Source organism: Oryctolagus cuniculus, chromosome 19 (assembly GCF_964237555.1).
Source record: "Oryctolagus cuniculus chromosome 19, mOryCun1.1, whole genome shotgun sequence".
In the NCBI taxonomy this organism is placed as follows: Eukaryota; Metazoa; Chordata; class Mammalia; order Lagomorpha; family Leporidae; genus Oryctolagus; species Oryctolagus cuniculus.
Genome location: NC_091450.1, coordinates 18,211,691 through 18,225,832, shown reverse-complemented (window position 1 = coordinate 18,225,832; position 14,142 = coordinate 18,211,691). Strand labels below are relative to the sequence as shown.

Sequence of the window (14,142 nt, the reverse complement as noted above, 5' to 3'; positions counted from 1 at the left end):
AGATCCATCCACAGCTATACACTATTAAACATATATGAAATAAAAAAAACTTATATGAAATGTACATATAGCATTTGCTTTTTTTTTCACTTAACAATGTATCTTACAGATCTTTCCCACACCCATACATGCCCTTCATGGCTATGTCATGCTTCACCATTAGAAAATACTATATTTAACCAGTCAACAGATTTATTTGTTTGAAAATCAGAATGACAAAGAGAGAAGGAATAGAATAAGAGAGAGAGAGAGAGAGAGAGAGAGAGATTTATCTCTATCTCTCATCTGCTGTCTCACTCCTTAAATGCTTACAGCAGCCAGGGCTGGGTCAGGCTGAGGCCAAGAGCCCAGAACTCTATTGTCCATCCAGATCTCCCTAGTTGGTGGCAGGAACTCAAATACCTGAGTCTTCATCAGCTACCTCCAAGGCTGAATGACAGCAAGAAACAGAGTGGTGGGCACTCAAACCAGGCACCCCAAGCAATGAATTAAGCCACTGTGCCAAATGCCTGTCCCTAAATGTGGGGGTTTTAAAGATCATGGGATACACAGCTTTACACTCATAAGAAGTGGGGCTGGAACTGAGACTTCCGTCTCAGGATTCTCAGAGGGCTGCACCTTCATGTTAAGAAGGCCAGAGAGGTAACTGCTGACTCATAGAAGCAGCGCACAACTTGTCACTGGCCTAGAGCCTGGCTGGAAAAAAAATAACTCTCCCATTAGAAATCAAAGCACTAAGCTTATGCCACATGCAGATGAAGGGTGTGAATTCAAAGTACCCCATGGTGTGGGATTCCCAAGATGAGAAATTCTCCATAAAACTGATCTAGACTGGCATACTCCCTGGGGCACCAGTGCTGGGATATACAAAGCTGTTCTGTTAGAATATCCCTAAAACACAAGGTATATGAGACTTTCACATAATAACAAAAACTTGCTTATTGTGAAACTATATGAAAAAATACAAAACCACAAGAGGATGTACATCACTATAGGGGACATTCAGCAATAGGATAATCAGAATTAATAACTTAAGGATTGTATATGGTCGCCATCTGAGGATGAATTGTGTTCCTCCTAAATTCATATATTGAACTCCTGTAATATCTAAGAAAGTGACTACAACTGAAGACAGGGTCTTTATGGAGCCATTTACACTAAAATGAGGCCTTGAGACAGGCATTGGTGAAGCACTAAGACACCACTTCGAAGTGTCTGAGATCAAGCCCTGGCTACTCTAATTCTGATCCAGCTTTTTGCTACTGTGTGCCCTGAAGGCAGCAGGTGATGGCTCAAGTACTTGAGTCCCTGCCACCCATGTGAGAAACCCAGATTGAGTTCACAGCTTCTGGCTTGGGCCTGGCTCAGGTTGTTATTGTAGGCACATAGGGAGGGAACCAGTGGATGGAAGATTGATTTCTGTTTCTGTGTTCCTCTCTGCCTTTCAAATAAATATAAATAAATACACACTCTGAAAAATAAATTAAAAAATAAAATAAAGTCACTAGGGTGGGCCCTAGTCCAATATGACTACTGTCCTTGAAAGGAAAGGAGAAAAAAAGAAAGACACACACCCAGAGGAAGTTCCGCAGGGAGAAGACAGTCATCAACAAGCCAAGGAGAGAAGCCTCAGATAACATCAAGCTTTCTGACCCCCTGATTTGGGCCTGTAGGCAGCAGAATTGTGAGAAAACAATTTTCTGTTTTCTAAGCCACTTTGTTTGTTTGTTTGTTTGTTTTTTTTAATTTGACAGGTAGAGTTATAGACAGAGAGAGAGAGAGAGAGAGAGAGAGAGAGAGAGAAAAGTCTTCCTTCTGTTGGCTTACACCCCAAATGGCCACCACAGCCGGTGCTGCACCAATCCAAAGCCAGGGGCCAGGTGCTTCCTCCTGGTCTCCCATGTGGGTGCAGGGGCCTAAGCACTTGGGCCATCCTCCACTGCCTTCCTGGGCCACAGCAGAGAGCTGGGCTGGAAGAGGAGCAACCGGGACTAGAACCTGGCGCCCATATGGGATGCTGGCGCTGCAGGTGGAGGATTAACCAAGTGAGCCATGGTGCCAGCCCCTTCTAAGCCACTTTGTTACAGCAGCCCTTAAAAACGAATACAGTCTTCATAAAAGAAACATTTAAACATCACTGAAGAAAAAATACAAAGTATAACATTCAGAATTCTATTCAAATACACAGACTTGGAAAAAATATATATAATTTTTAGAAAAACATATAGTCATTGAAGATAAAAACTCAAACCACTGCAGGTTAGATACAGCCAGAGAGATAATGAGTCACAGTATGGTCTGCGATCAGTGATCTACCCAGTAGTACTGGGCACTCCTAGCACACAGATTGTGGTCCTCAAACACCACTATTTGCTAAAAGAACTGGGGTTCCTTCAATAAATGTTTACTACGAGGTCTGAGGCAAGAAATATACAACATGAGCCTGAAACACAGTTCTAGAAGGAGCCAGCATTTGGTCCTTGGGACAGCCGTACCCCATATTGGAGTCAATGGGATGGAGTCTTGGCTCCACTTCCAGTTCCAGTTTCCTGCTAATGTGATGGCTGAAGTACTTGGGTCCTTGCCACCCATGTAAGTTCCTGGATTGCGTTCTGGGCTACTACTTTCAGCCTGGCCCAGTCTTAGATGTTGTGGGCATTTGAGGAGTGAACCAGCAGATGGAAGATCTCTGTCTGTCTATGCCTTTTGAATAAAAATGGAAATTAAGGGGAAAAAAATCCTACAGGCACAGGCATGAAGAAAATCCCAAAGTAATGGAGTGAATAATCTGAGCATCAAAAAGAATAATGAATTCAGTAGAGTCAAACACTATCATATTTAAAATATTCATTATGTGAAAATCCACACACTCACAAAGGTGTGAAAAATATCTTATTGGTTCACTATGTAGGTTACAGGGCACCAACTGAATATTCTAAATGCCAGCAAATGAAAAGTAAAAATCAAGCACCTTTTTAACCTATTCTATTCAAACCATACTCAGAGTAAACAAGAGATGACAAAGGAAAATTCTTCATTATAAAAGAGTTCTAGCTAATAAATGCACAAGGAAGGATAGAATTAAAATATTACCATTTTGCATTCCCAAACAACATAATGACATAATGGATCTTGGTAATAATTTTCAAAGACAGCAAAAAAGCCATTAAAATCAGTGGTTGCCAATACTGAATGCATATTGGAATTACCTGAAAAGCTCTATAAAACATGATGCCTGGATCTCACTCCAAAGATTTTTCATTTAATTGGTCTGGGGTGTGGCCTGTGCATTGATTTTTTTTTAAGCTCCCCAAATTGATTCTAATGTGAAGCCAATATTGAGAACCATTACATTAAATGAAAGACCAATGGGTTGCTTTGTAAGGGAAGGTGGAGGAGTGGAGGGCTGGCTCATATGGACCATGCCTGACCCCACTCACCAGTCCTAGTCAGAAAAGGGAAGACAACCAGACAGTACTGGCGTGTACCTCTTGATGTTAGGCACTATGAGGAATTAAGTTTCCTATGAAGTCATTCAAGCTGAATCTGATCAAGCTTGTGGGGCAGGGGTGTGACTTCCAGATTGTATGCTATATATGGCCTGCAAAATCATTTGGTCTGGCCCTGCCAAGGCAACTGCACGTGGGACTCAAAATTCAATAAATCTGGGCCCGGCACTGTGGCACAGCAGGTAAAGCAGCCACCTGCAGTGCTGGCATCCCAAATAGGCACCAGTTTGAGTCCCGGCTGCTCCACTTCTGATGCAGCTCTCTGCTATGGCCTGGGAAAACAGCAGAAATGGCCCAAGTACTTGGGCCCCTGCACCCACACGGGAGACCCAGAAGAAGCTTCTTGGCTCTTGCCTTCAGATTGGTGCAACTTTGGCCATTGTGGCCATCTGGGGAGTAAACCAGTGGATGGAAAACTTCTCTCTCTCTCTCTCTGCCTCTCTGTAACTCTGCATTTCAAATAAAAATAAATAAATATTTTAAAAAATTCAATACATATAAAGTAGCCTCATTTTTAAGCTTATAATTGTGTATGGCTCACAAATGATGTTATGAATATCCAAGTGGCCCTTGGCAGTACACAGGTTCCCCACCCCTGGAGCCTGGACTGTGGGAGCCCAGTCTTCACCAGCCCATTCTCTACCGATACATCACCATTTTTTAAAGTTTTTTTTTTTTTTTAAGTCAAAGTAATGGGGGGCAGGGAAGAGACAGAGATCTTCCATCTACTGGTTCACTCCCCACATGCTGGCAACAGCTAGAACTTGGCCAGGTGGAATCTGGGAGCCAGAACTCCATGAAGGTCTCCCACATAGGTGACAGGGACCCAAGGTCTTGGACCATTATCTCTCCCTCTCAAGGATATTAGCACCAATTGGAAGGAGAGGCAGAACTTAATCCTAGGCACTCCAATATGGGATGTGGGCATCCCAAGTGGAGGCTTAACCCACTGCACCACAACACTTGCCCCAACTCACCATTTTATCACATTCATTTATCATCATTAGCATAATGAGCTCCTAGTCTGACCTTTCTCCACTTCTGTGCTTTACCTTTCTTTCTTTCTTTTTTTTTTTTTATGGGGGAAGGGGGGCAGAATCAAAGAATTTATTGAGGAATTTGGGAGGGGGGGACCCAAAGACATGCTGGGACTGAATGGAATCCAACAACCTTGGCAGGGATCTTCTTAGCATCCCAGTCCCGGAAAAGCTCTGCTTTACCTTTCTTGTTTCCCCCTAGCTTCTCTTTTACAAATCTGCCACAACAAGGACCTAAGGGTAAACCGCAAAGGGTGATGAATGGCTCCTTGACGATAAATTTTGGTGTTTTCAGGATCCTGCAAAATCATCAGTCCACCACAGCTTCTTCCTCTGCTATCCTCCAAGGGGCAAGGAGTGCTGGCTTTCTGACCAAACTCCTGAGCTCTCTCAGAAGGCATTCTCGCCCCTTGCATTTTCGGGACTCTTTCAGCAACAAGAGAAAACCGAAGCATCAAGATCAGAACAGGAAGCTCATCTCTTCCTGTCAACAATACACACCCCTCTAGATGCACAATTTCTGAAAAGATATACAAGCTATTAAGAGTGGTTACCTCTGACAGAGTGAGAAAGAGGATATACCTCACATTCTACCAAGCTTTCTCAGCCCTTGCCCGAGGGGGCAAAATTACCCCTGCTTAAGCAAGAACGCTGTATCTTTTTGTCTGGTTTGATATTTTTTAACTTCCTATGCTATTAATTATTCAAAGGAATTCCCAATCTTTAAAATTAAAGAAGTAAGAGTCAGAAAAAATGGTTTAAGACAAAAGTGAAAAACTAGCAGCCAGTGGGCTGCATCCAATCTTGACCTTGGCCCTCACAGGTTTTTAAGGAAAAAAAAAATGAAATGAATGATCAAGATTGAATGGGTCAGTTCTGCATTTCTGGTTTCTCTTGGGAAACCAGATGGCTGGCGATGCTGGGCTCACATTTGCCGATGGTGCAATTTGTCGGGTGCTGAGTAGCTGCTGCCCACTTTAGGTGGCAAAAGAAGCTTCCAGTTATTCCACCCCTCACTCCACCCCTCTGCCTTAGCCTCCTCACTGTCTGGCCTTTACTGCCATCTGAGTTAGAGATCCCTGCTGTAAGGGACGGGCTGGTGTTGTCCGTTGCTCACATAATACTCTGTCCTTACCTGCCATTGGGTCTGCGCCTGGAGACAATACGAAAATCAGTGGTGCACAACAATTGGAATCATTGTAGGATCCCTGGAGATCAAATGTAGGTGTTTCGATGTATACCTTCCCCATGTGTTCAGCAATGAACTCTCGAACAGCTGGGATCATTTTGTCAGGCCGCAGACATCGGAGGATCACCATCCTCTCCAATCCTTGAAGGAACTTCCAAGGTCCAGGAAATTTCTCTTCATGGGGCCAGGCTGAATCATAGATCATTTTCCATTCATCCAAATGTTGGTCAAAATGTTCCATCAGGCCTTTCAGTTTTGGTAATGCAGATGCACGAACAACTTCGGCCCACGCCTTCTCAGACAGCCAATCAGAAGCTGGGTTGGGGTAGGGGTTATCCAGGGCAATGCCTCCGGTTAACAGGAAGCACCAAATGTCCTCACTGATTAGCTTTTTCTCTTTCAAGATGCCGATGGTCAGGAGGAGGGAGAAGAGCAGCTTGTCCTTCTCAAACAGGGAGCGGCACACGTTTTTATAGATGCTCAGGGTGAAGTGCTCAATGATGTAGCTGATTCGCAGCTGCAGATCCTCACTCTTTGTGCTATGGGCTAGCGAATGCATGTAGAGGTTGATGAACCACGTCAGGGAGTACTGGTACATGGGCTCGATGTTGGCCAGGTCAGAGATACAAAAGAAGATGGTGGCAGAGTGGATGGCCACTGGCTTGTAGCCCATCCGGGTCTCATCAATCTGCATTTCTGTCACTGAAGCTATTTCCTGTTTTTCAGAGATTTCTTCAGAGAGGACTTTGGAGGAGGACAAGACCTTGATGGCAGTTTCATCCTCAAGGATGTTGCCCTCAGACATGGAGAGGACCTCTAAGATCTTATCTTCAATATCCTTTAGCTGTTTCTTATTCTGGGCACTTTCAACAATCAACTTGTTCTTTTTATCTTCCAGTTCTGGCTTCTCCTTGGCGGCCACAATGCCAAGGAGTTGGTCTTGGAGACCCAAGGGGGTGATCATGAAGTTGAGGAGACAGACTTTAACAGCTACTTCAGGGAGGTAATGTGGGTTCCTCAAACGGGTGGTGATGTACAACTTAAAATCCTTGGAGTATTCGACGATATTTTCACCCAGCCGCATGTACTCAACCCCTTGCTGCTTGAATGTTGCTTTGAGCAGGATGGGCTCAATAAAGGCATCCAGTTCTTCTCCAACATTTTCGAGTAAGACTGGGGTGCCAAGCTGCAGCGCATTTTCCAAGGTCCTCACATAGTTGCTATCAGAGAACTTGATGACGGACAGTTTATTTGCTTTCTCCATGTTCTTGATCCACTTATTGGCCTGCCCTTGAGGGTCAATCATTAAGGCCCAGCGTCTGGAATTGGACACAATGATGCCGTTGTCAATGGAGAAGGAGTCAATGGGAAGCCCGGCAATCTGCCAGGCGCGGATTTTTACAGGGTCCCCTAATGTGTTGCTGAGGCTGAAGTCACTGGAGCCAGGGATAACCTTGTCCTTACAGTTGGCCAACCACTGCTTTTGGCACTCGGCCCTGTAATCCACTGTGAAGGCGCCCAGGTAAGCCACAGTTCCTGAGGACAACAACACGTCCCCTGTCAGATTAGTATAGCGGATGCCCAGCTGCCGGGCAGCTTCTGTCCATCTGTTCTTCTCTCCCCCAAGGCCGCTGATTAGCTTCTCTGCCCTGATCAGCTTTTGGGAGCAGATTTCAATGTTTTCCTCCAAGTTCTTTTTCTTGTTGTTCTTATCTTCAAAGTCATCATTCAGGGCCTGGAGCCGGTCTTCCACCAGCTTCAGCTCCGCTCGTTTCTGGTTCAGTTTCTGCATCTGTATGTCCAGCTTTCCCTCGGCCTCCCTCAGTCGCTCCCGCTTGGGAGCTACAACCTTGGCCACACGATCATACACCTCCATGGCCCTCACCCACTTGCACAGGCCCTCGCAGGCAGATGACACATTTTTAATCACGTTTGGCTGGAACTCTGGGTGATCAATGAATCTTTCCCGTATCCGCTTCATGATCACTGGGGGGATGTTGTCTTTGTCATACATCTTAAGACTCTCCAAGAATTTCAAATCCCCAAGGATCTTTCTTGACACTCCCCAGTAATCTTCAATCATCTTACCTGTTTGGTACAAGAAATAGACAAAACAGGCTGTATTAAGACATTCTGGCTGAGATTTAAAATCCTGCAGTGGCTACTGCCTGGTTGTACTGGAAGAAAAAACCCTCAAGATCCTCATCATGGTCTGGCGGATTCAGTTGACCTCACTTACTTCATCTCTGCCTTGCTCCTTGGACTTGGGTCATAGAGAATCATCCTTCAATTCTCTGTGATCCTAATGGTTTCTCAACCGTGAGTCCTTTGTCTTTATTGTAAATGGCACCTGGTTGGCTTCTGACCAGACTTCAGGGCTCACTTCAGAAGCCATCTCCACAGAGGGGTTTCTCTAGACTTCTCTTGTGTGTGTGTGTGTGTTCCATCTTACCTCTGCCAGTATTTTTTTCATCTTGCCTACTACAAGGTCCATTCCCTTGATTGCATCAATTGCAATCCGTAATTTTTTGCTTACTTTCTATTGTCTACTTCTCCCTGTAAGCTGTAAGTTAATGCTATATTTATGAGATTCCAGAACAGTATTTGATAGTTACCAGTAAATTTGAATGTTACCCCATTATCCCTTTCATAGATGGAGAGGGCAACAGGAGCCACAACTCATAGGCATGTGATTGGAATATTTTTTCCCAATTTTGGAGGTAAGTTGGATGGAACCCAATTGGTCCTTCTTATGAGGCAACAGTGAGGGTAGGAGGCAGTGGTCCCGGGAAAGCAGCTCGTAGGTGTGGCTTACCCAGACACGACACTTTTATTCTCCTTAGTACCCATCATGCTGTCTAAAACGATTCAAGTGAGCCATGATCCCATCCCAGAACAGTGCTCCTTTTGTTGATGTGTTGGAAAGAATTTGGGAGTCTTTTTGGCCCATGGTACTTGCCAGGCTGAGGCTTGTCAAAAAAGTTATACTTTGAGACATCGTGTTGAATACAATATGTCCCATTCCTAATTGCAAGCCCAGCAATCAGCCAAACACTTCCCATGAACATTTCTGTTTGCATTATGGACGACAATCTGCTTCATTTAATTTTCAGGTAACCAAAGCTAGCTCAGTCGCGCTTTTGTTCCATTCCAGATATATTCATGGAATTCTACAGGCTGGACAAATAGTATATACAATTGGCTTTAATTTTAATATAACAATGGATTCTGCTGTGACTGTCTATGATCTAAAGTGAGAACTGACATTCATGATCTAGCCATATCACTTCATTTGTGGATCTCTCAGCAGGTTTCAACCTGGCTATGCCTTTGAATCTCTCGGGGATTTTAAACAAAAATAAAACTAGTGTTCAAGTCACACCCTGGACCAATAACATAAGTCTCTCTAGAAGTGGCACATGGGCTTCAGCATTCTTTAGTCTCCTGAGTGATTCTAGGGGACAGAAGTCCTGGCTAGTGTCTCCTTACTTAGGCCAACTTATATGTCAGCTGAATCACTACAGGATTCTCTTGTAAAGGTCACTTCTTGGCTGGCCATTCCTGATCACCTTTGCATCTTCTTAATGTGGTGTTGGTCTGAAACTGGCCAGAAAGGGGGAATGCTAAGCAAAAGTAGGAGCCTGAGGGTCCTAGATGAGGGATCAGGGGTGTCTAACATCTCAACCGGAAGAAACAGTAGGAGTGCTCCCAGCAGAGGGGGCCTCAGAAGACAGGAACCTGTGTATCTTTGTCTCAGTCTCTGTTCTTTCTGGTCTCTTTTCTTCCCACAAGTCTTTCTCTCCATTTTGGTGTCTGGGTCTCCATGTGTACATCTCCATTTTTTTTCTCTTTCTCTCAGCATTTTTGTCTCTCAGTTTCTTTACGTTTTTTCTTTCCCCCAATGTCTTTCTCTCCTGTCTGTGTCTGAGAATCTCTCCCTTCCTGCCTCTCTCTGCCAATTTTCCTGTGCCTGTCTTTCTCCCTCCTGATTTTTCACTCCTAGATTCTCCCTCTTCAGTGTGTGTCTGTAAGTTTGTGTGTATGTATGTGTATGAGTGTGCAGGCACAATGTTCATACATGCACATGTGCATGACTAGGGTCTGGGTCTTGCTATCTATTTTTCAGTCTCAGTTTCTTTTTCTCTCTCACTTTCTTTGTCTATGTTCCATTCTCTTTGTCTGGTTAGCTCTTTTCTACCTCCCTCTGTCTTACCTTTCTGTCTCTGTCTCTCACCCACACACAACTCTGTGTGTGTTTGCTTCATACCAGACCTTTTTTCTGCGTGACCATCACCTTTGTAATGATTTTCAGGCAGGCCCTTGCCTAAGCTCAGCTTCAGCTACAGCCTCCTGTGTTTTCCCCCTAACTGGGAGGACAAAGGCTGGCAAAGAAGCTCAGAGAAATCTTTAGGTACACACCTGAGTATCTTTCTTAATTCTTAAAAAAACAAAACAAAACAAAAACCACCTCAATGTGTCAGTCAGCAGGCCTGGGTGGTTGTGGGGGTGGGGGACAGGGCACTGGTCCCCTTCCTGCCAGGGGTGGGTGGGATGGCATTTACCGGAGCCACTGGGATCTGGCTTCCTCTCTGGTTTCAGCCCCTTCATGACACAGATGCTCTCCATGACCAGCTTGACAGGGCCTGGTGGGTTCTGCATCGACTTCACCAGTGAAATGTCAGTTGGGTTCAAGGTGTCCAGTGCAGCAAGAGCGGCCTCCAGTGCTGGCATTGCCTCGGCCAGGTCCCCCTCGCATTCGTTCTACGGGCAGTGCAGGAACAAAAAGGGATGAGTTGCCTGGTGCCTGAAACATGGGGGCGAGGTGGAGCTCTGCTCCTGGAGGAAGCAGAGGAACCAGGAAGAAGCACTTCCTGCCAGTGCCCCTCAAGAAGGGTGCCTCCTCCTGAACTCCTTACTCAAGCTTGGCTCTAACCATTGATGACCAATAGAGATACGCATGTGACCTTTGGGTCCAGGGTTTGCATGTCTCAGACATTTGAATATTGACTTTTAACAGACTCCCAAGATACATATAAATAGGGTGGCTTCAAACTCACTGATTAGGGATGGAGTGAAGGATGAGGCTTAGGGACGGAGTTCAACACTCAGAAGAAGGTGGGATCAAGTTGAGGGAAGAAATAAAGCATGAGGAGTGGAAGAAGGTTTGGTATGGGGTGAGGATCTGGAATGTATCAGAGATGGGGAGGTGGGTGGTGGAGTTGGGGACAGGATGAAGCTTGTGGACAGGGTACAGTCTAGGGCAACATAAGGATGGAAAATGGGGATAGATTAGAGCTGGGTAAGGGGTCAGAGATAGGGTGGGGCTCAGGGAAGATGAGGGAGTATATGTTTTGTCCCTCATTGGTTCATTGAAACATAAATTTAATACAGTGGAATATTATTCACCCATAACAAAATGAAAGCCTGGTCCCCACCACAACATAGATGAATGCTGAAAACACTGTAAGTAGAAGTAAGCACATAGGAAGCCAGGTACTAAACACTACCTGTTATATGATTCCATTTATGTGAAATGTGCAGAATGGGGAAATCCATAGAGGCAGAGAGTAGGTGAATAGTTGTCAGGGACTGCAGAGGGGTGGGGAATGGTGAGTGACTGCTAATGAATATAGACTTCTTTTAGGATCATAAGCATATTCAGGAATTAGATAGTGGTGATGGTTGCATCATTGTGTGAACAGAATACACTCAAAACTAAGCATCTAAGAAGGTAAATATTAAAGGTATGTGAACTATGTTTTCATTGAAAAAAAAAACCCACAAAATTTAACATAGCATTTTAGAACTGGAAGGGACCTTATAGATTAGTCAGTAATAGAATTACCAAATTCTACCTAAAAAAAAAAAAAGGTCCCAAGGCCGGCGCCGCAGCTCACTAGGCTAATGCGGCGCTGGCACACTGGGTTCTAGTCCCGGTCGGGGCGCCGGATTCTGTCCTGGTTGCCCCCCTTCCAGGCCAGCTCTCTGCTGTGGCCAGGGAGTGCAGTGGAGAATGGCCCAAGTACTTGGGCCCCGTACCCCATGGGAGACCAGGATAAGTACCTGGCTCCTGGCTTCGGATCAGCGTGGTGCGCCAGCCGCGGCAGCCATTGGAGGGTGAACCAACTGCAAAAGGAAGACCTTTCTCTCTGTCTCTCTCTCTCACTGTCCACTCTGCCTTTAAAAAAAAAAAAAAAAGTCCCAAGAGGTAAAATGAGTTAGCCAAGGTGATACAGCTGGTTAGTCATAGAGCCATGCTCCTGATTTCCCAATCAGTGGACTTTTTGTTATCACTACAGCTATAATTGAAGTGGAACTTCACAAGAGAACATCAATTCTTAGACAACCTAAAGTAGGGTGTGTCAAAGTCTTTCTATCCCATGTGTTTACTGTGAAGGCAAACAAAGCAAAATTTGTTTCCTACATGTGCACACTAGCATGTATTATGTCTCTGTGTGTGTATTCTTCATTTTAGCTTTCTTGCTTTTCTTTATGAATGTATGGCAACTCTTTGCTTCACCATATTAAAACACATCTCCTGGGGCTGGCACAGTGGCTCACTTGGTTAATCCTCCACCTGCAGTGCCGGCATCCCATATGGGCACCAGGTTCTAGTCCCGGTTGCTCCTCTTCCAGTCCAGCTCTCTGCTGTGGCCCGGGAAGGCAATGGAGGATGGCCCAAGTGCTTGGGCCCCTGCACCCGTATGGGAGACCTGGGGGGAGGCACCTGGCTCCTGGCTTCGGATTGGCGCAGTGCCAGCCGTAGCGGCCATTTGGGGAGTGAACCAATGGAAGGAAGACCTTTCTCTCTGTCTCTCTCTCACTGTGTATAACTCTACCTGTCGAATAAAAAAAAAACAAAAACAAAAACAAAAACAAAAACAAAAACAAAAAACACATCTCCCCACACCCGCCCCCAAAATGAGCCACATCCTATGCCCTGATCAAAACGGACTGTCCTGTTTCAGACGGTGATAAGGAAAAGAGGAAGAAGAACCAAAGCTGGTCCTGCTGTTTCTCTGTCAACTTTGGAAGTCGTCTAGTGGCAGAGGAGGCCAAAGGCTCAGCCACAGGTTTGGGTACTTGATAGATTTAATAATCCCAAGCATCTCCAGACAACTAGTGACCTACACATGCTTCACGGCTTCCTGTGGTCTAACAGCTCTGCTGCCTCTCCTAAGGGGCAAGGCATGGCTTCCAGCTCAGTCTTGCAGCAAGCTGATTTGTCAAGTGACCCAAAAAGGCCCCTCATTGGGACATTAACTGTAACAGTGATTCTCGACCCTGGCTATGCACTGAAGTCATTGAGCACTATTTAAAACATCTCCCTAGTCAGGCCCCACACCCAGAGATTCTGATTCATTCAGTCTAGGTGGGGTCTAGGCACCTGTATTTTTAAAATTCCAAAGCTGATTCTAATGCAAAGCTCTGTTGCAAAATTCCAGTTTATACTAATAAAACACTGAAAGCAAAGGGCAAGAAGAAGTAGATTTCAATTCACAGGAGGGGAACAGCCACTTGATGTGCAATGCGCCTACACAAAATGATCACTAAAATGATTACGACATTTTTGAAAAACCTTCTGGTAAGTTGTTAAGTGGGGGACAAAGCATGATGAAAAATCACCATTAAGCTATAATTGCAATAACAAAAATACCATGTGTATGGGCAGGGACTGGAAGGACATTTCTATTTGAGGTTGAAAATGGAAAAAGGCATTACAATTGTATTCTTAAAAATTCCTTCTAAGTGTTGCTACAGCGTTTGTTTCTATGAGGAAAACATTATAATTACAAATGGCCTTGTGTCTAAGCCATGCAAGGAGCAACAGGGCCATCTGAGACGTCTGAAGCACAGTACACTCTGATGCAACGTAATTAGATCTGCGGCAATTCTGGCATCACTCACTGCTCTCATTAAGGGGAGAATAAATGATTCATTAACTTGAAGAGAAGCAACCGATTAAAGAGAACCACTGTACTTGGGAACCAAGTGTTGGAGACCTGACTTCCTTTGCACTCTCATCTTCCCAGCAAGGAGGCCGTTTGCAATGTTGAGCCTCTACCACACCCCTACCGCACTCTGGGCACTATGTTGGTGCTCTCCTATGTTCTGTCATTTCTAGGGCTGTGAGGAGATTAGAGGAGATTAGCAGACCTTGTGCAGAGAAGGTCTGTGGTCCTGGAAGAGTCAGGAAGGGATTCTGTTCATACCAGAGCCTCAGGGAAACTGCAGAGTCGATATAGATTTCCCCCCCTCCCTGGATGGTTTCTTCCATCTCCTGGCTCACCTCCAGGATGTCATTCCCTGTTACATTGAAACCTGAGGTGGCACCTAATTCCCTGGGAAAGGGTGTGGTGGGGAGCCCTGGGTCATCTCCTTATAAATCTTTTGTCATTCTTCACCT

The 14,142-nt window shown here is 45.1% G+C and overlaps 1 protein-coding gene across 6 annotated transcripts in view; it reads right to left on the bottom strand.

The window, feature by feature from the left end:
- Positions 1 to 14,142, bottom strand: part of DNAH3 (dynein axonemal heavy chain 3) — a 191,403-nt gene that overhangs the window by 23,611 nt on the left and 153,650 nt on the right. For all 6 annotated transcript variants that reach the window (XR_011384660.1, XM_051847854.2, XM_070064651.1 and 3 more), the window contains 2 exons: positions 10,298 to 10,496; positions 5,682 to 7,823 (listed from right to left, as the gene is read on the bottom strand). Coding sequence is in view for 5 of the 6 variants with exons in the window: in XM_051847854.2 (XP_051703814.2) it covers positions 5,682 to 7,823; positions 10,298 to 10,496 (2,341 nt within the window). In the remaining variant the exon portion in view is untranslated. The remainder of the gene's footprint in view (positions 1 to 5,681; positions 7,824 to 10,297; positions 10,497 to 14,142) is intronic.